We start from the raw sequence: 21,158 nt of genomic DNA on the forward strand, positions 1-21,158 counted from the left end.
GGTCACGCTACACACCTGTTATAGTAGTCTTCAAAGCTGCTTTCTCCTGATAAGAGAGATACGTGCGTGTACGAAAGAAGTCAGCCGGCCGCTAGAAAAACAAAGCAGTTTTCTGGAAACTTGGGAAAATTTTTACTTAAACGATGCCATCGGAGTTGGAACTTGGAAGGGTGAGGAGAACGGTCCGGTGATTTCATCCGGTGCCGTCATCACGGCATGTGACCTCAACGGGTGCCTTCTTCCAGGAGGTTTGAAACTTTGAATGGTTGGGGTTTTTCTTTCAAACAAATGCTTTGAACCGTTCGCTGCTCAGATTACTCAATTATATTGTGCCTGAAAAAGAGTGTAGCACTACTACAAAACTGACCGTCACTGTCGGACGTCATCACTGCCGGTTTGTATGAAACGGCAGTGATAAACCTTTAGTGCCGGTTGTTAGCTTTAAAATCATAAAATGATTGGGGTCCCCAAAAACCGATGGTGAAGGTCATCATCACTTCAGGCTGGTGGCTCAAATCGGCAATGATACGTCATTGTTGGTTCGTAGATTGAGGCAGCAGCGATAGCTGCATAGTACAAAAGACGACGTCCTCCTTCCTCCTCCCTCCCATCCTGAGCACACTCATGCCCACGCTTCAAAATCCAAGACCTTCCATGATCTTCTTGCTTTAAGGTTAGTAACAAGCATCCACCCTTTGAATTTGTAGCTTTTCAAAATTTTTATGGCTAGATTGCTTGATTCTCATGCTAGTTATTTCTTCATTTTAGAGAGCATTTTTCAATTGGATCTTGAGGAATGCATTCAAATTGTAGTGAATCCATCTTTCAAAAAGTTGGTGTCTATTGTTAGATAATTAGGCATTTTCATGGTCAATTTAATCCAGAAATAAAATATCAGTAGGTTCGTGACGACATATATGTGCATGTGTATATCACTAACAAACGCTACAGCATGCAAGTATGACATACCGATCGATACAGTAAGTACGTAAAGTACACTAATCAGAGAGTTAAAAGTGTACCCAGCGGAGGGTCCCACGCCGAGGGCATCGGAGGCTCCATTCGCACCAAACATAGTGCGTTGCTCGAAGTCGTGGACTACAGTCGATGCAGGAAGGTGTTCGCAGTGCAGTCCCACGAACGGTCACCAGGACGAAGACACCTTGTTGTTCCGTGAGCGATCACCAGGAAGAAGACGTTTGCAACGTGGACGAGCAGTCGCATAATCGCTCCCCAAAAACCTAATCGACGCACACCCCGTGCAAGGTTCGCAGGCGGACGACAGTTCCAGAGGCACCTGCTCTCCCGTTGCTCCGTGCCCGCAGAGGTACGGGACGGAGAAAACCAAAGGGCGGCTGAGATGTGGTCTCTCAGAAGCAAAGGGAGAGATTGGACTGACGGAGGACTTCTACTTTTATGCCTACGGAGGAACTCAGGAGACGAAGACACGAAGAGACGGTAACTGGCGCAATCAACTCGCCTCCAACATAAAAGAGAGAAACTCTCGTAATTATGTGTATTAAGTGGCAAAACCTGGCCACACTCGTCGTCCGCTCGCTCGCCGCCTGCCTGCCTCGCCCATGGCCTGGCCCGGCCGCCGGCGGCGGCGCGTGCGCGTGTGGCACTCCTTTGTCCTTTTCTCAGCTTCTCAATTAAGATGGATAATTTCCAACCAAATAAGTTGAGTCAACGTTCAGTCAAAATCCTATACGGTATTAAACCATACGACGCTTAATATTATGGATCATAGAGTTTTATTTGATTTATTAAATATTATATGGGCCAAGCCCATAATATATCCAACATCTATGAACCAATTTTAATTCCTAACAAATTACATGGTGGTTTTGATCATCATTAGTATGTGATGTTTTAGTTCGTGTATAGAGTAGAGTAGAGTTTTTTCAATAGGGCTACCAATTTAAATTTTGATGAGCACATCCATGTGACACCTAGCAACTCATTGTTTTGAGCTACAATTATTGTTCATGAATAAGGCTCCAATTTTTATTTTCCTATAATTAGTCTATCTCCCCATTTTTCTATGGCATGAAGTAGAAAAATTGCTCTTCAAGAGGGGCTGCCAATTTTAATTTTGATGAGCACATCCATGTGACACCTAGCAACCCATTATTTTGAGCTACAATATTGTTCATGAGGCTCTAATTTTTATTTTCCTATAATTAGTTAGTCTCTCCCATTTTTATATGGCATGAAGTAGAATAATTGTTCTTCAAGAGGTGCTGTCGATTTCAATTCTGATGATCACATCCATGTGACACCTAGCAACCTATTGTTTTGAGCTACAATTGTTGTTCAATTTTCCTATAATTTTTTGTGCAGAAATGAACCGAGGGTGGATGTAAGGTCTGCCATCTGCGAACCTGCAGTTCTTGATGGGCATCAACACCTTCATCGTGATTGCGAAAGCTTATGCTAGGGATGGACACATGTATTCTATCCATGTAGAGATTGCAAAATTTTCAGGAAATTTGTTAACGTGGAGCAAATACATTGCACTTGATTACTAGGGGGTTCATGAAAGACTACACGATATGGAGTAAGCATAGGGAGGTTGGTAAAAGTGTTCTGCAACAAACCTTTGATGATGTGATCATGCATGACGTACCCCCCCCCCCCCCCCCCAAGTTGTTACTAATGAGAAAATGGATGTCAACATGCTATCTATGGTTACCAATGATGATGTGTTTAGGAATACATTAGCTGTGACGATACCAAGGATGACGATGGTCTTTTTCGGTTGCTACGTTATGTAGAGAGCAGATTCCTTAGTGCTAGATAGTTGAAAAAACTAAGGTACTGAGAAAGGATGGAAAAACACCATTGTATCCATGTTGTCCAGTGAGCAAATTGCAAGTAGGCATCATGCTATGAGTTGAAATTTGCACACGGATTGAGCAATAAAAGCTTCAATAACTTGTTATGTGTACTGAGGAAACTACTACCAGACCATAACGAGTTGCTAGAAAATACATACCTAGTCAAGCAAATGATCTGCCCAATCAGCCTCGAGGTTGAGAAAATCCATATACGCATTATATATGTATTCAGAATTTGGAATATCAGTTTTCAATTTTAACGAGGAAATATTTCTAGAATCAGCTAGGAAGAAATTGTTTTTCGTAGGCGACTGGGATTTTCAACCGCCTCAAGAAAATATATTTCTAGATGTAGCTGGGAACAACGGCCGTCTCTGAAAACCTATTTGCAAAGGCGGCTCATGTTCCTAGCTCTCTAAAAATAGATTTCTAGGGACTGCTATCTAGAGATACAAAGGTAGAGGCTGCTGGCTTAACCACCTCTATAGAGGCTTTTCAGTCGTCTCTAAAGATCATTCCTATAGTAGTGCCTCCTCCTATTATAGTCATAAAACTCTTTTAAAATTGAAAAAGACTTAATATTTATTGTCTAGACAATACATGTGGTAACTTCGTCAATCTCAAGATGTATCGGTACACTCTTTTTAGAGAAATTTATAGGGTTTATGATGTGTGTACGTGAGTGTGCACATATATATGTGAGTTATATTTCATTTAAAAAAAGGGAATACGAGAATATATATTCTTTACCAATTTTTTTGAGCAACATATGTTCCTTACCAAATATTTTAGCCATGGATGAATTTATGAAGTTTAAGCCAAATTGTCCACTGCCCATACAATCGGCAAGGTCAACCTTGGCAAGTAGGTAGCAGATGGGATAGCCAGGGTCTGTGCGTTCTTCTCTCCAAGTTGACTTTCGCAATTTCGCTCCGCGTTCCTTGGCAACACGTCGTTGCCGTGTTTTTACTTCACGCGGAGACTTCACCGGGATCGGAAGAAACAACATTATCGCGTCCTGTTTTATGCAGGCCGTGCACTGCCTGCCGGCTGCCGCCTGTTGCATTGGTACTGTGCCCCACACGTACGAATAGAGAACACGTAGGTCCCGTTCGCTTGTCTTAAAAATGGCTTGTTCAGCTCTTTTTTTTAGCCGGAACAGTATTTTTCTCTCACAACAATTCAGCCGGAACAGTATTTTTCAGCCAGTTTCAGCCAAGTTTTAGACCAGCAAACGGGGCCGTAGGTGGTATTGTCATAACCAAGTGATAGCCTATCGATGCTTCTCTTCTCATAATATACTGTTCGTACCAGTTCGTTGGTATGAGATAGGTAAATTTTTTTACTAAAAACAGACAGATCGTAGGATAAGATAATAATGCTGTAAAATTAAACACCGATGTTAAAGTGATATTTAATTCAAAAAGCAAAGTTCATAAAATTAACACAGTCACGAAGAGCGCGATGTCGAAGGCTCACAAACTCTACTGTATAGATCTTTCTGTGATGCGGCTAAGATAATATTTTATATCGGCGGGAAGAAATCTCATCCGCTGGAACAAAGATAACGTTATCCATATTTGTCATCTGCAATGTTTTTTTAACGGATGATTTTTCATTTGAAGATATCTTCGTTCCATCTAGGTCTATGTACATTCATTGCGGTCATGTACTACAAGTTAAATCTAAGAGTTTGCTGACGTACATCAGCATTGGTGTCTTTACACCACTTTTTAACTGGTCTAGAGTCAATCATGATAAGCGTCTTCTTCTGCTGATCGAAAAACATAAAGAATATTTTTTTCGAACCGGTAGCCATGGCAAAAGAAACTGTAAACGCGATAGCTAATAATAGGAAATAAGTAATAGAAGCAGGAGCAAGCGACTTACGTATCTACGCTGTGGTAAGTTGTATTTTATATTCTCACATACACCAATTGCATCAACCATTTCTTTCGCACCGTAACTTTAACGATATTCTGGGCTTTTTGTTAAAGCACATATTTTCTGGAAGTGAAGGATATCGAGAGTCGGGATTAGTATAACTTAGGACTATTTTATATACTTAGACGAATAATAAATAAGACAATATAATATAGCACGATAATAATAAAAATTTGTTTACACAGAAGTGTAGGTCCATGTAATGCTTCATAATATTTTTGGATTAACATTTTAAAAATTACAACATTTTTAGGAAAAAAATGAGAAAAGACTAAACTACGCGTAACCCACCGTCACACCTACATGTTCAGAAGCAACCCTGCCACCAGTGAGGGGGCACGGGAGTAGAGTCCACTCCCACTACAACCAAACCTGCAGTGGTGCTCTCGATCTAGTCCTCTCTTCTTCCACTCCGTTCTTCCCCCGTGGCACGGACGCACGTGTGCTCATCGGATTCGGTCGTGTGCCGGCGAGAACTGGGCCGCTGCAGCATGGTCCGGCAGACGCTGCCGACGCGCAAGTCCCGTTCTTGTCGCTGCGGGAGCTGCATTGGCGCCCCACGCGGCAGTTCTGGCGTTCCTTGGGAGGTTGCGGTGGGGGTGGAGCTCGTGTCTGGAATCCGCCAGATCCGAGCTCGCCGGCGGCGGCAACAGTGGTGGGGGCCGCCATGGTGGCAGATGCGCAGCTTGACTTCGCGCTCTTGCAGGTCTCCCCTCGACGGGGAATCCCCCATCGTTGACGCCCCCGAGGTCTTCTCCCCGCTGGCTCCTCCGCGCGCACCGCTCCCACACCCCCTCCTATCACTACCCGTCCCAGTCCCCAATGCCGACTCCACCTCCGGCCACGACCCCAACCCCGACCCGCCTCCGTTGCGGACCCCAGCCTCAACAGCGCCTCCGCACCCGTCCCCGTTAAGCGGGCGGTTGCAGCCGGTGTATGAGTTCCTTATGCCGCTCGCGGCTCGGGTTGCTTCTGCGGCCGGACTGGCTCGACTCCTGCGCTGCGGGGATTCCCGGGTTCGACGGCATCGGTGGTGCGGAGGCGCAGGCCAGGCGGTGCTTCAAGCAGTTCCTCTTCGCCGACATGAACTCCTGCGGGGCCAGGGTGTTGCCGGAGGGCGTCGGGGGGCATACATGCTGAGTTCCTTGATGGCCCCTTCGTGCTTCAGGTTTGACATTGCAGAATCCAATTTGGGAAAATGGTCGCTATACTTTGCCCTGCTGAGCTATTAGCAATTGAGATCCATGCTGTTTCTATGCTCCTATTGTGATTTAACTAATTATTAAATTCATGATAAGATTGTGGATACTTCTGATTGGTGATGAGAATGTCTTGATCGAGAAAATAAGATGTATTTTCCATATTCAACTTCTTGCTATTAAATTGCTTCTCATTGGTGATTAAAATGGTGAATCCACTTTTACATGCTTAAATCATCTTCAAATTTATGATGAAATCCAAAGCACTGCTCACTGGCAGTTCTCTATACATTCCACTCGGTTCATCACCCTATCCATGAACCAAGAATTTTCAGTTTCCATTATCTAACGGAAATAAAGAAGTTCAAGCAAGTAGTTAGAAAGAAAACAGAGATAAAGGCCTATATCTGTAACAAAAGGCTACCACCTGACTCAACTCTATACAAAGCAACTGATACAGGACACGAGCATAATTGAAATTCAAAGTCAAGTTCTAACAGACTGTCTACTAAGACACCAACTATCAAGCTGCCACATCCGGCAAAGACTTTGATAGTATTCTAGCAGTTTACAACCTTGATTTTTTTTGATACAGCAATATGTGTTCCACTGTCTGGGACACGTTGAGTAGTTTTTTTTTTTTTTGTCTTTCCAAAGATTGCTCACTTTTTTTTTTTTGCCTTGTTATTACAATACACATAGTTATTATTAACCCAAAAGCAATGCAAAGTACAAGCCAAAATATGTCCCAACACTAACATACTGTTCATTTTATATACTGAACAGATCTGGTTTATGGGTGACCTCTCTCATAACGTCGTCGGAGTTCGATAATGTAAGTATCTTGCAGTAGTTCTTGTAGTTTCACAGGCTCTTAATTATGTTAATGAGGATGGACATTTTGAAGATAATTTCTGAACTAATGTTTGGTCTTAATTGTCAAGCACATGGAAACTTAGTCCTTTGTCTTTCTATGCATTTTTAATTCTCAAGTACATTCTACTTCAGCTGCTAGTAGAACTGTTAGTATGATCGCATAGCATTGATGCAGTTTAGTATCAGTGTGCCAACTGTTTCTCAGGTGAAAGTGCATACCACTTCTGTATATGTTAGAACAACAATTTTACATATCTAAATCTAAATGTGTAAACAGTTCATGGTTTCACTAAATCCAATTATTGTTATAAAATGATAGAATTTTTCATAGCAGATGTGCATTTCACTCAATCAATTTTTCATAGGCCTGATCTAGTGGAGATTGCCGCTTTTTATACCACTTCTGTATATGTTTAGAACAACAATTTTACATATCTAAATCTAAATGTGTAAACAGTTCATGGTTTCAGTACATCCAATTATTGTTATAAAATGTTAGAATTTTTCATAGCAGATGTGTATTTCACTCAATCAATTTTTCATAGGCCTGATCTACCGTAGATAGTTAAGATCAATGCACTGGAAATAGTTTAGATCCATGCACTGAAAATAGTGATCCAAATAGCAAAATAGGAGAGAACATCTCACTCAGGATGTGAAATTTGTGCCCATAGTTGTTCACAATGATGACGTAGGTGCTTATTGTGGTTTAAATCAAAAGATCCCCTTTTTACCGATACGTCAGAAGTACTGCTGGCTGGTTTGGTGCGAGAGAAAAATACTATTATAACTTATAATCTACGATCGTATATGACCAAGCGATCAGGCTGTATATTTGTTCTTTTTTCCATGGATATTGTTGTATATATATTTTTACCTTATGTAAGTTCTACAGTTTAATGTTGAGGGTGATATTGAAACACGGGACACGGGCACCACGTGGTGTCAGCAAGGATTACGCGAGGAGTTCTGCTAGGCTGCCGGTGACGTCCGCACGGAGAAGGCCAACCTTTTGACAGGCAGGGGCGGGCAGGCTCGGCAACGACGTCGTGCCCTAGCCTTTGGCAGTCGTCCGCTCCCAGGGTGGAAGAAGTTGTAGGCAGCTGTGGTCCACGTTCATGGTGAAAGAAACCGTTGCAAAAAAAAAAAAAAAAAACCCGGAAAGAGGAGAGAATAGGGATCTCACCAGAGTGCTCAGCACGGAGGGGGTGGCTGGACTGGCCGGTTTTTGCTATTTCCTGACCCCCGAGCACCGGTGGAAGTTGTTGGTGGCCGGGTGATTCAGAGAGGCGGTGGCATGGGTGTTGCCTACAGACTACGGGCGCCGAAGGAGAGCGAAGGAGTCGAGTTCCTCGTCGTGTGCGCACTCGCGGATCGAAGACCAGGCGGCGCAGGTCCTGCTCGGGCTAGGGACTTGTCTCATGGAACTGATACGAAACTGGTTTAGTATTTCCTTGCAGACGAAGAGGAGAGGCAGGCTGTAGGAATTTCGGGCGATCGTGATCTGATGAGGATGCTGTGCGGAGGGATCATGGCGCTGATTTGCTTTTGCATGTGGGCCGCCCTACATGATTTTCGGGTGATCGGACATTTGTTTTAGGCCTCGTTTAGTTGGCGAAATTTTTTAGTAAATGGTATTGTAGCACTTTCGTTGTTATTTGGCAATTAGTGTCCAATTATAGTCTAATTAGGTTTAAAAATTCGTCTCGTGAATTTCGTCTAAACTGTGTAATTAGTTTTGTTTTTTATTTATATTTAATGCTTCATGCATGCGTAAAGATTCGATGTGACGGGGAATCTTGAAAAATTTTGCAAAATTTTGGGAACTAAACAGACACTTATTGCATGACCCGGCGAGATTGTATGTGGTGCTGTTTTGTTTTGCGTGTCGTGAAATTATGGTGATTGAAGATCTGTTTTTTTTTGGAAAGGGAAATCAGAGGAAGGGGTGGGAATGTGGGATTGCACGGGCCGGGGGAGTGTGGGCGACGTGAATTTTTTTTCGCATGGGCGGCAAGAAGGTGAGGTGAAGTTTTTGTCGTACTAAAACGGTGTCTCCTCTTTAGTTTTTTTAGTTGTGAGAGGAAAAAATAAGGACAAAAAGAAAGAAAGAAAATGAGTGACCGCAAACAAATGGGAATAGTTAATATATATAGGTTCATTTGACTTTTTATGGTCTCAGGTTATATGAAAATATATAGCCTCGACGCATTTGACTTCTTCTGGTTTCAGTGCATTATCGTGGGTTAACAATGGTATTGATATACTCCTAGATTTTATTAAAACAATAGAGCAGAAATTTATAAACCGTGACGGGCACGGTGGCATGTGGTGGGTCAAGACTCAAGACTCGAGAGAAAACAAGAAAAAAGGCTGTTGAGTGATGGGTTTGGACATAATGGGCCACCACACCCACCTGCCCAACTCATTTTAGTGTTGCACAACACAAGAACTAGGCTCTAACATCGGACAGCCCATTGCGCACGCCAAATCAGGCATCCTTACTACGTGGTTATACATAGCGCATAGGGGCGGATCCAGCAGGGGGGGGGGGCTCAAGCCCTCCTACCCAAACCGAAGCAGTGCAAATTACTGTAGAGCCCCTATGAATTTTTAGACAAAGTTCTATAGTGTAGAGGGGCTGAGACTTAAGAGCGAGCAGCAGTGTTGTTTAGTCCCCTCTAAAATATTTCCTCGGTCGCGCTCCGCCTCTAGCGCACGACACAATCCACGATGGGCCGGCCCAACAGTGGCCATCGTCTCTCTAGGTACTATGAGTGTTGTATCTCAAGTGACGTAGCTCATGGAGTAGATAAGGACCATTCATTGGAATAGCGAGTCTGAGTAACCCCCATACAGACCACATATCATAAATGGGGGGTAAACTAATTACTCGATGGCGACTTGCTAACCAAGCACTGGGACCCGCTCAAACCGTCCGTCGATTTGAGGTCACGTTGAGGAAAGGTTATGAGGCGTGAGGCAACCCTTACCCTAGACCCTAGTGCATGGGTATGGTGGTTCGTCCCGTCCTTCCGTGTGGGTATAGTTGTACACCTCTACAGAGTTTGTTCGAAAGCATGAAGTCCTTCAGGACGAAGCTTTTGGTCATTCTTACTTCTAGACTCAATGTAGCGTTGGTGATGAAACTTGATGATGAGATGAATTATAATGTTCATCAGTTAACTATGCTCTCAAAGTTATTCAAAACCTATTATATATTGATACAAAGTAAATTATGAATCATGAGCATGTCATACTCTAATAAACACCATGTTTTTATGCAAATACACAAATGCCCATTAAATCCCTTTCGCATCCACCAAATATATATATGTTGGAATTAAGTCCTGTGAGTATGCAATGTTGTTGACACCGTTTTTTTGCACGTGTCAAAATAATCGGAGTGGACTAATCGGCAAGGGGAAAGTTATTGAATACTTTGATAGCTGATGAAAGCCAGTTTGTAAAGATGGTTGCCGATAGCTGGTGATGGTCGATGGAAAGGTTGATTTGGACTCGGGCGTTGCCGATGAGGTTGGAGGTATTATTGTCGATGCCGATGAAGGGAGGCTTGAAGACTACTGCCGATGAAACATGGAGTATGCCGATGAAGGGAGGCTTGAAGACTACTGCCGATGAAACAGGGAGTATGCCGATGAAGGAAGACTTAAAGACTACTGCCGATGAAATAGGGAGTATGCCGATGGGAAGGAGGACGGTGAGATTTCCATCGTAATTGAGGCGGACAGGGAAATAGATAGGAGTTGATTTCCTTTTCTATATTTGTTAGGGTATGATTCATGTAAGAGTCACGTGTTTCCTTAGATATGGGATTGGTGTCCTAGTTGTGTTTGGTTGTGTCTCTTTAGATCAGGGTATAAATATGGAGTAAGGGGCAATGTAATAAAGATATATCAATCAATATCAAAATCAATTTTTACTCCTATTTGCATCTACTTACTTTTCGGCGACTTCGTCAATTTGCATATTTTTCTTTTTTACGAGTTCTCATTGATTCGGCGAGCTGCATCGCTTCAGTGCGACCTTCGGCGATTCTCGAGTTCCGCGTGAGCACCTCTTGGCCGTGACTTCCGGGCGTATCGCTGTTGTCAGGACCAAAGTGTTCGTATCTTCATCCTTGTCGATTAGCAGGTCAAATCGACTGGCACGCTTTGGATATCGATTCGGGTATTAGCCCTTTGTGTTTGCAGATCACTTTTTGCATCAACACATCTTTTGGCACGCTCGGTGGGACCAATCAATCAATATGTTCAATCCCGAGATCGATTCAGGGAACATTATCGCAGTATCAGAAGAAGATCTCAAGGAAGAACAGAGGCAGGCTATGGAAAAGGCTGTAGAAGAATACAAGCAGCTTTGTCTGAGATCGTTTAGCTTGAACAAGAGTGGACAAGTCATCCAGAAGCAAGATTTGCCGTTGCCTCGGCAGGTTACCTTTGACTCCAATCCTGGTAAACTTCAAGAGATGGTTAATTCTGCAGTAAATCATGCTTTGATTAATCATTCCAATGTGCTGTCCAATACTGTTCATAATGCTGTGGTTCGAACTCTCAAAGAAGGACAAGCGGCACCACATTACGTTGGGCCTGCCTATCATCAACCAGAGCCGGCATCCGTTAAAACTCCATCGGCTCCTTCGGCCGTTGTGGGTACAGAAGTTACTTCCCCTCCAGTATTGGCAGGCTCACCTAATATTCAATCTACACCGATACAATCAGATCAGGTACTACCAGGAGGGCGAGTTCAGCTTAATACAGATCTATCGGCATCAGCTATGTCAGGCCCTGTGTCTCAGAATAGCCAGATTCCTACTAATTGGTGGGGATATGGCATGCCTCCAGAGTCATCTGCTTTCAATCCTAGATTACCTCAAGTGTTTGATGCAGTAGGAAGAGCGCCTATACCATCGGCCGTTTCGCCGATGGCTCAAGTGCCTCAATATGCCGCAACTACTTCTGTACAACCAACTCCAGGAGGTTTCCAGATGCCTATGGTTCAAACATTCAATTCAAGTCCATCGGCGAGCTTACTGCCGATGCAGCAGAAAGCCCCTGCTATGAGTCAAACTGGGGTTCAGTTCATGCCTCAAACCAGTTATAATTATCCAACAATATCAGCAAATTACCAGCCATCGGTAAGTTTTGTACCGATGAGTTCTAATAATGATTGGTCAGGACAGTTACCTGTTCAACATACAGTTCAGCGAAATCAGCAGGTTGCAGGGATTCAACAAGGTCATATGCAAGCTGGTTTCCAGAATCAAGCATCGGCAGCCCAGCCGATGAATCCTTTCCAACAGGCTAATGGACCACAAGTAACGGCAAATATGCCGATTGCTGGAGATCGTGGGCCACAAAGATATGTGGAGGGATGTCAGCAGGCACCTCCTGTAGAAATTCAACCAGTTCGTCAGCAGGAGGCTGATGCTTTTTGGGCCGATAAGATAGCAGAAATTGTGAAGGATCAGTTTGGGATAAAGCCCAAGGTCAATACTTATTCTTATCGGACTCCATACCCTCCTGCATACGATTTAATTCCTCTCCCAAATCGGTACAAGGTACCGGATTTCACTAAATTCTCTGGGCAAGATGATACGTCAACAATGGAACATGTCAATCGCTTCATTATTCAATGTGGAGAGGCAGCTAACAGAGATGAATTAAGAGTTCGATTATTTTCATCATCTTTGTCTGGATCAGCATTTACATAGTTCATTTCATTACCACCAAATTCTATTATTACTTGGGTTGATCTAGAAAAACAATTCCATAAGTATTTCTTTGCTGAAATCCATGAAAAGAAGCTTACCGATTTAGTAAAATTGAGACAGCGTAATGATGAATCGGTAGAGAGCTTTGTACAAAGGCTACGAGATGTAAAAAATAAGTGCTACAGCCTGGTGCTGGATGATCGGCAGCTTGCCGATCTGGCTTTCCAAGGGTTATTGCCACATCTTAAAGACAGATATGCTTCTCAGGAGTTTGAAAGCCTCAGTCATCTTGTGCAAAGGATCTCTGATCAAGATACTAGGGTTTTTGAACCTAAAAAGAACTGGAGTAAAAAGGTATCATTTGTTGAAGAAGTAGGAGATTCTGACTCTGATGAAGAACCAGTTATCGGCTTAGCTGAGTGGGTTAAGAATAAAAAGCCGATATCATGTCCCTTTGGTCAAAAAGAGCCAGAGAAGTTTACCTTTGATATCACCAAGGCCGATAAAATATTTGATCTTCTGCTTCAAGAGGGCCAAATTAAGCTGTCACCTAATCATGTGATCCCATCGGCAGAAGAGTTGAAGAAGATTTTGTACTGCAAATGGCACAATGCAACTTCACACAGTACAAATGAGTGCAAGGTATTCAGGCAACAGTTACAATCGGCTATTGAATCTGGGAGAATTAAGTTTGGTACTTCCAAGGCCCAGAAGCCGATGAAAATTGATCAACACCCTTTTCCAGCAAATATGTTGGATGCCAAAGGAAAGACCAAGGTATTGACGTCAGAGGTTGCTGAGAAAAACACGTCAGTGGACCCCCAACATCGGATAACTACCGATGATGCAAAGAGTAAGGGTTTGCTAGGAGAAAGCAGTAGTTCCAAAAATCCTCCTCGACCTGGCATTGTGATTACTCATCGAAGGCAGCAGGAGGGTTGGCGTCAGCGTAATGACCGATATCGACAACAGCAAGAAATGAGACGTCAGGAAGAATGGAATCGACATAAAAATCATTGGAGATGTCCGTTTTTCATCCATTGCTGGGAAGAAGGTATTAAATTGCCAACTGTTGAAAATTGCCCTGAGTGTAATGGTTATTACGGAGTCAATCGTTCAGAAAGGAGGTTTCAACGTGGTAATCAGGGTTTGTCTATCAACGAGCCGATCAGAGGCAGAGCATCAGTGCATGATCGGCTGGGGGCAGACTTAGTGTACATGAGAGGCTTGGTAAACGCGCTGGATATTTTCCAAGGAATCAAGAGGAGCTTGAGGAGATGGCAAACGCAAGAGTTCCCGATGAGGAAATATTCTACAGGGACCCTAATATACGTCGTGTAGAACCAGCTAGGACTTGTTATCAGCCGGTTTGGAAAACCAAGTTTCCTCGATGGTGCCCAGAGGGTCTGACAAAGACGCAGAGAAGGAGGATGCAACGTGAGCGTCAGGAGGATTTATACCAAGAGGAAAATTCCTCCAATGAAAGGCCTGGTCATCAGCAATGGCAGGTAAAACACAAAAATAAGGGTCCATCGGTAGATGTTAATATGGTATTCATGTTGCTGATGGAGTTTCTGGCACTATCTGATAATGAGGAAGAAGTTGTTCTCTCTGATCAAGTAGCTCAGTTAACACTAGATCCAATGATGGCTGTTTTTGAGAAACCTACCGATGACGAGAGACAGCATCTTAAGGCTTTATTTGTGAAGGGCAGAGTTGATGGGCAGCCTGTGTCTAAGGTACTTATTGATGGAGGGGCTACGATTAATATTATGCCTTACGTGATGTATCGGAAACTTGGTAAAGGAGATCAAGACTTGACCAAAACCGATATGATGTTGAAAGATTTTGAAGGCAATGTGTCACCGGCTAAAGGGGCAGTGTGCGTTGAATTGACCATCGGCAGCAAAACCTTGCCAACGACGTTCTTTGTTATCAACGGCAAGGGTGCATATAATCTGCTTCTAGGGAGGGATTGGATTCATGCTAATTGTTGTGTTCCTTCTACAATGCATCAATGCCTCGTACAGTGGATTGGAGATAAGATTGAGGTCGTCCCTGGTGATTCTTCTTATATCATCGCATCAGCAGAATCAGATACTTATGAGCGAACTAAATGCATATCAGGAGAAGCTTGGGAAAAAGAGTTCCTTAGAGTTGCTGATTATGAAATTCCACCGATCCAAGCAGTCGGTTCTGAAGAGGAGTTTTAATGGATAGGTTTGCCGATGATGGAAAATTAGGTCAAGGGTTCACATCGGCAGATGATTTAGTAGAAGTAGATATCGGTGATGGTGATAGGTCGAGACCTACTTTTATTAGTGTTAAGTTAGATTCCAAGTGTAAGCAGCGAATAACAGATTTGTTAAAAGAGTATAAAGATTGTTTTGCTTGGGATTATACTGAGATGCCTGGATTAGACCGATCGATAGTTGAACATCGGTTACCTATCAAATCTGGATTTCGGCCACATCAGCAGCCAGCGCGCCGATGCAACCCTAATGTACTTCCTGACATTAAGGCTGAAATAACTAAATTAATTGAAGCAAAGTTTATTCGGCAATGTCGATACGCAGAGTGGATCTCTAATGTGGTTCCTGTTTATAAGAAAAATGGAAAACTTCGTGTCTGTATTGATTTCAGGAATCTCAACAAAGCCACACCGATGGATGGCTATCCAATGCCGATTGCTGATTTGTTGATTGATGCTGCGGCTGGACATCAAATTATCAGCTTCATGGATGGTAATGCAGGTTACAATCAAATATTCATGGCTGAGGAAGATATTCCCAAGACTGCTTTCAGATGTCCAGGACATGTGGGGTTGTTCGAGTGGATAGTCATGACGTTTGGTTTGAAAAATGCCGGTGCTACTTATCAAAGGGCTATGAACTTTATTTTTCATGAGTACATCGGCACATTAGTGGAGATCTACATTGATGATGTAGTGATTAAGTCTGGAGATATCACAGCACATTTAGCCGATCTGCGAAAGATACTGGAGTGCACAAGGAAGCATGGATTGAAGATGAATCCTAATAAATGTGCATTCGGTGTATCGGCAGGACAATTCTTGGGTTTTATGGTGCATCAGCGGGGCATTGAAATCAGTAGGAAGTCTATTGATGCAATTAACAAGGTGATTGCTCCTGCCAATAAGACTGAATTGCAATCTTTGATCGGTAAGATTAATTTCATTAGAAGATTCATATCTAATCTGTCGGGTAAGATCAAGGCTTTCAGCCCACTACTTAAATTGAAAGCTGATCAGGAATTTGTATGGGGAGTTGAACAGCAATTAGCCCTTGATGAAATTAAGAAATATTTATCAAATCCTCCAGTGCTAGTTCCACCTCAATATGGGAAGCCTTTCAGGTTATATTTGTCAGCTGATGATACAGTTATCGGTTCAGCTCTTATTCAAGAATTTGAAGGGAAAGAACGTGTTATTTATTATTTGAGCAGAAGATTAGTGGATGCTGAGACGAGGTATTCGGCTATCGAAAAATTGTGTCTGTGCTTATACTTTTCTTGTGTCAAATTAAGGCATTATTTGTTATCTGCCGAATGTACGGTCATATGCAAAGACGATGTGGTCAAGTATATGCTGTCGATGCCGATATTAAGTGGTAGAATCGGCAAATGGATTTTAGCATTATCAGAATTTGAGCTACGCTACAAATCAACTAAGGCAGTTAAAGGGCAAGTGATGGCTGATTTTGTCACTCAGCATTGTAATACGGTGGACTCTCTGGGGATTGCTCCCTGGACACTTTTCTTCGATGGGTCCACATGTGGTGAAGGAGCAGGTATCGGCATTGTGTTAATTTCACCTCAAGGAAGGAAGTATGAGTTTTCATTGCCGATTGTTGCTACAGCGACAAACAATCAAGCTGAATACCAAGCCTTGATAAAAGGGTTAGAATTGCTAAAGGAGATACGTGCCGATGTTGTTGAAATCTTTGGTGATTCTATGCTAGTTATAAATCAATTGGCTGGAATTTATGAATGCCGAAGTGAAGCTTTGATTTCGTATTATGAAAGATGTTTGCAATTGTTGAAAGGATTTAAAGATTTTCGTCTTGAACATATCTCTCGATTGCATAATGAGGAAGCTAATCGACTAGCTCAGCATGCTTCAGGGTATCAGCCTATTCAGGAAGTGCTAACATCGGCAGTTGATACCGATGACTGGAGGAAAGAGATTGTCGATTATTTAAAGGATCCATATAGAAAGGTTGAGAGACGTATAAGGTTCCAAGCTACCAAATATGTGCTCCTCGATGATGAATTATATTATCGAACTATAGATGGAGTTTTTCTCAGATGTGTTAGCAATGATGAATCGAAAAGCTTGATGGGCGAAATTCATGAAGGAGTATGTGGGGCACATCAATCGGCTTTCAAGATGAAATGGATGATCAGAAGGAATGGGTACTATTGGCCGACTATTCTTGAAGATTGTTTTAAATATTTTAAGGGATGCCAGGGGTGTCAAAAGTTTGGTAATATTCAAAGAGCGCCTGCATCGGCTATGAATCCTATAATCAAACCATGGCCGTTCCGGGGATGGGCTATTGATCTCATTGGTCAGATTTATCCGCCATCGAGTAAAGGACATAAATTTATTCTGGTTGCTACCGATTATTTCACAAAGTGGGTTGAGGCAATTCCTTTAAAAAAGGTGACATCGGTCAATATGATTGATTTTGTGAAAGAACATATTGTTTACCGATTTGGTATTCCTCAGACTATCACTACCGATCAGGGTACTATGTTTACATCAGGAGAATTTGATGAGTTTGCTGTAGGTATGGGAATTAAAATTTTAAATTCTTCTCCATATTATGCTCAAGCTAATGGTCAAGCTGAGGCTTCTAATAAAGGGATCATCAAACTCATTAAGCGCAAAATTGAAGAAAATCCTAGGAGGTGGCATGCAGTATTAAATGAAGCCTTGTGGTCATATCGGATGTCATGTCATGGTGCAACCAAAGTAACGCCTTATCAGTTAGTATATGGACACGATGCAGTATTGCCTTGGGAAATTAAGGTTGGCTCTAGACGAATACGTTCTCAAAATCAGCTGACAGCCGATGATTATAATACTCTTATGAAGGATGAGTTGGAAGATGTGGCGGGTCATCGGTTAAGGGCTTTAGTTAGTATCGAAGAAAATAAGAAAAGAGTAGCTAGATGGTATGACAAGAAGGTGAAAGTAAAAGAGTTTACCGATGGAGATCTGGTCTGGAAATTGATTTTACCGATTGGGACTAAAAGTTCAAAGTTTGGAAAGTGGTCTCCTAATTGGGAAGGTCCATATCGGATAAATCAGTCTGTTCCTGGTAATGCATATATTTTAGAAACCCTCGAAGGGGTTGTGTTTCCCAGAGCGTTAAATGGAAAATATTTAAAGAAATATTACCCTAGTATCTGGACAGATGCATAAAAGTATAAGTGCCGATAACAGTACTATCGGCTAGAATTATGCAAGGGTGTCAATGTCTCATGAAGTGCCGATACAATAAATAAGATTACACGTTCAACAAGGATTGGATAGCTAATATCGCACGCAGGCGAATCTGGTCGGCTTCCTCCATTTCTTTGATATCGTCATCGGCAGCACCCTCCACAGGCTTGAGTTTTTTCTTCATGGCTAAAGCTTTGCGAGCTTGGATATCTCTTTCTTGCTGAAGGGCTTTGACGGCATTGGGTAGCTGGCTTTCTTCTTGTTGAGCATGAGTTAAGGCTGCATCGATTTCTTTCAATTCAGCCAATAGAGCTACCTTCCTTGCTGATAGATCCAAGATTTTCTGCTTAAGTGCAGCACCCGAAGTCTGCAAGTTGACGATGCCCTTGTGCTTCTCATCAGCGATTTGTTTTAGTTGTAGCATCTCTTCTTTAAGTTGAGCTTGAGTTGCTCTATCGACAATGCGCTGAGCGGCCCGTTGATATTGCAGTTGGCGGCTTTCTAAGTGAGCTGCTGGGAAGAGTATTTCTTCAACATCGGCAGGGACCTGGCCACGAATTGTTTTGAAAATTGCCTTTGCGGGGTCCGAGTCATCTACCAGTTGGGCGGTACCTTGCTGTAGCAAGTTCAGGAGGGTTTCCAACTTGGATTTAGTCTCTGCCGATATTGTTCCCAGTGCAAGGGAAGAACTTGTCTCCTCTCCATCGTCGTCAGAAATGTCAATGGCAAAAGAAAATAGGCTGTTCGGGGAATCTTGTTCCTGAGAGAGAGAAAAGGAGATCAGTTAGGGGTAAGTATGAGTATTGTAAAATCAGATAGGTTGATTGGTTTACCTGTTTCAAGGCAATTTCCTGTGCTTGACTGGAGGAAGCAACCTGGAGTATGTCGTGTGGGGGATCGGCTGAGCTTGCCGATGGGATATCCTCTGTGACTTCATTGGTGGTGGGCTCTTGAGGTATGATGACCGATGACATTGGGGCAGATGTAGGGATCGGCATAGACCTTTGTCGTTTTGGCTGTGCTTCAGTATCTGTTAAAGCTTTGCGCTTTGCTTGAGCATCGGCAACGATTGGCTGAGGGGCATCGACACTTGTTGGTCGTGAAGCTTGGACATCTGGTACGTTTGTCGATGTACCCAATTGTTGCTGCAAAACAAGTGTAAGATATGATATTTAACAGATAAAATGTAAAGTCAAGAAGCTACCTCTGAAGGTTCATCGAAAGAAGTGGTGCTTGATATCGGCGGAATTGCCGATGACGATCCAGTAGCAGCTCTTACCCCCTGATGATTAAGGTTAATACAGTTTGTGATCGGCATAAGTGAAAATAAACAAGGTTGTTACCTTAAAGGCTTTGACCAAGGTTGTAGCAGCGGCCGATGGAGTAGCCCTGGATGTAGTCAATTTGGACTTAGAAGTGATGGTCTTGGTACGAATCTTCTGGTGGGTCAAAGCGGCTAAGGTGGGAGCGTTGTAGCCGATCGGCGATGTTGGGGAAACAGGCCGGAGATTGAAGGGTTTCCCACTTTTACTCACCGATGGTGCTGGGTTGTTAACCTGTTACAAGAGAGTCAGTTACTGATATATGAAGGGAAAAGCAGAAGGGAGTTAAAGGAAACTTACCGCGTCGTCAGGGATGGCATATTCAGGGTCGATCATGTGCCGATATGTGTGAACAGAAGTTGCGAACAGTTGTTCTTTCCACTCTCGCCACCATTGCTTATATGACTCGGTGATGAAAGATATTGGTGTCCAGGTGGATATATCAATATCTGTAGTATCGGCATCGGGGGAGAGTTGTACTACCTTGTTCCAGTCTGTTCCGCAGGTGATTGTTTCCCTGGGTTTGATCACATCGGCAAAGCAGAGTTTGATTGGCAGTTGCCCAAAAGCCAATTGGCGGGATACTGCCGATGGGTTGTAAAATTCATATGTAATGTTGGTGTTTTTCCCGCTGCCGAATGTGTTTACTGGAATTGCCCTAGGAGTGATGATAGCCATCATGAGCTCATTATCTTGATTCAGAGTGTCATCGGCAAAGTTGAAAAGAAGGGGGAATCTGTTTTCTTCGTCGATGTAAGGCACCCAGGCCCTATGATCACGAGAAAGACCATTGTAGAAGCTTTGAAAGAATCTGCCGATTTGGTCTTCGTTGGCTTCTGTTCCAGGAAGGACAATTATGGCTTCACCAAAATTGAGGGGTGAGCGTGTTGCCGATTCATCATCCCCGAGCACATAGTCTTCAGCAATTTCTCGTGGGAATTGTTGAGCAAAAAAGTCCCATTGCAAACGTTTGTGCATATGGGCATTCAGCCACATGTTGATAAACCACCACGGGCCTCCCAGGTTGCCGATGGGTTCGCCAAGCAAAAGTTTCTGAGACACTTGATGAAGAAGATGATAAGTGGAGCTCAGAAGGTATCGGCCAAGAGGAAACCTTACGCCATTAGCCAAAAGTTCAGCTGCAGGGAGGAAGGCGTTGGTTGGTCCTACTGATCGACCACAGAAGATAAATTTTTCTAACCACATATTCAGGAATGTGGCATGTTCCCTCTGGCTAAGTGTCTCGGTTTTCTGGTATTCTTAAATATATCCTGTCCAACCGCCGATGTTGCGGGTATTCACCCTATATTCAGACTTTCTACCATAGATGGAGCCTTCATCGGCAGTTGAGATGTCCAAGCCAGTAAGCATGTGGACATCGGCAAGGGTAGGAGTAGCTGGGCCATGTCCAAACATAAAAGTATTGGTCGTGTCTGACCAGAAATAAGCAGCTGCAATTATCATTGACTCATTTTTCTGCATATCGGCAATAGAGAGCCTGATGCATTGGTCTAATCTTCGTTCTGCCCAGTATACTTGCATCGATCTATTAACCCTCAAGTACCAATCTTTCCACCCATTGGTGGTTTTGGGCCAAGATCGGAATGTGTCTTTCCACAAATTCAAAGAGAAATTTTGGGCTCTAAAGGGGATTCTGTTAACCTCTGCATTGATCAGATCGGTTGGATCTGGGTTGCCCATTGGTCCAAGGCATTGGACGTGCGGCTGATCGGTTGGGATAACTAATTTGTTGCGCAGTTCCTAAGGTTATGA

General features: G+C 43.1%; 1 protein-coding gene across 1 annotated transcript; it reads left to right on the forward strand.

Moving 5' to 3' along the window:
* The first annotated feature begins 5,128 nt into the window (after positions 1-5,128).
* Positions 5,129-8,647, forward strand: LOC136484930 (uncharacterized). Its single transcript, XM_066481896.1, has 3 exons — positions 5,129-5,952; positions 6,770-6,818; positions 7,755-8,647. The coding sequence occupies exons 1-3, from the start codon at positions 5,276-5,278 to the stop codon at positions 7,833-7,835; spliced, it is 807 nt and encodes a 268-aa protein (XP_066337993.1). The 5' UTR covers positions 5,129-5,275; the 3' UTR covers positions 7,836-8,647.
* Positions 8,648-21,158: the final 12,511 nt, after the last annotated feature.

Source organism: Miscanthus floridulus, chromosome 10, assembly GCF_019320115.1.
Source record: "Miscanthus floridulus cultivar M001 chromosome 10, ASM1932011v1, whole genome shotgun sequence".
In the NCBI taxonomy this organism is placed as follows: Eukaryota; Viridiplantae; Streptophyta; class Magnoliopsida; order Poales; family Poaceae; genus Miscanthus; species Miscanthus floridulus.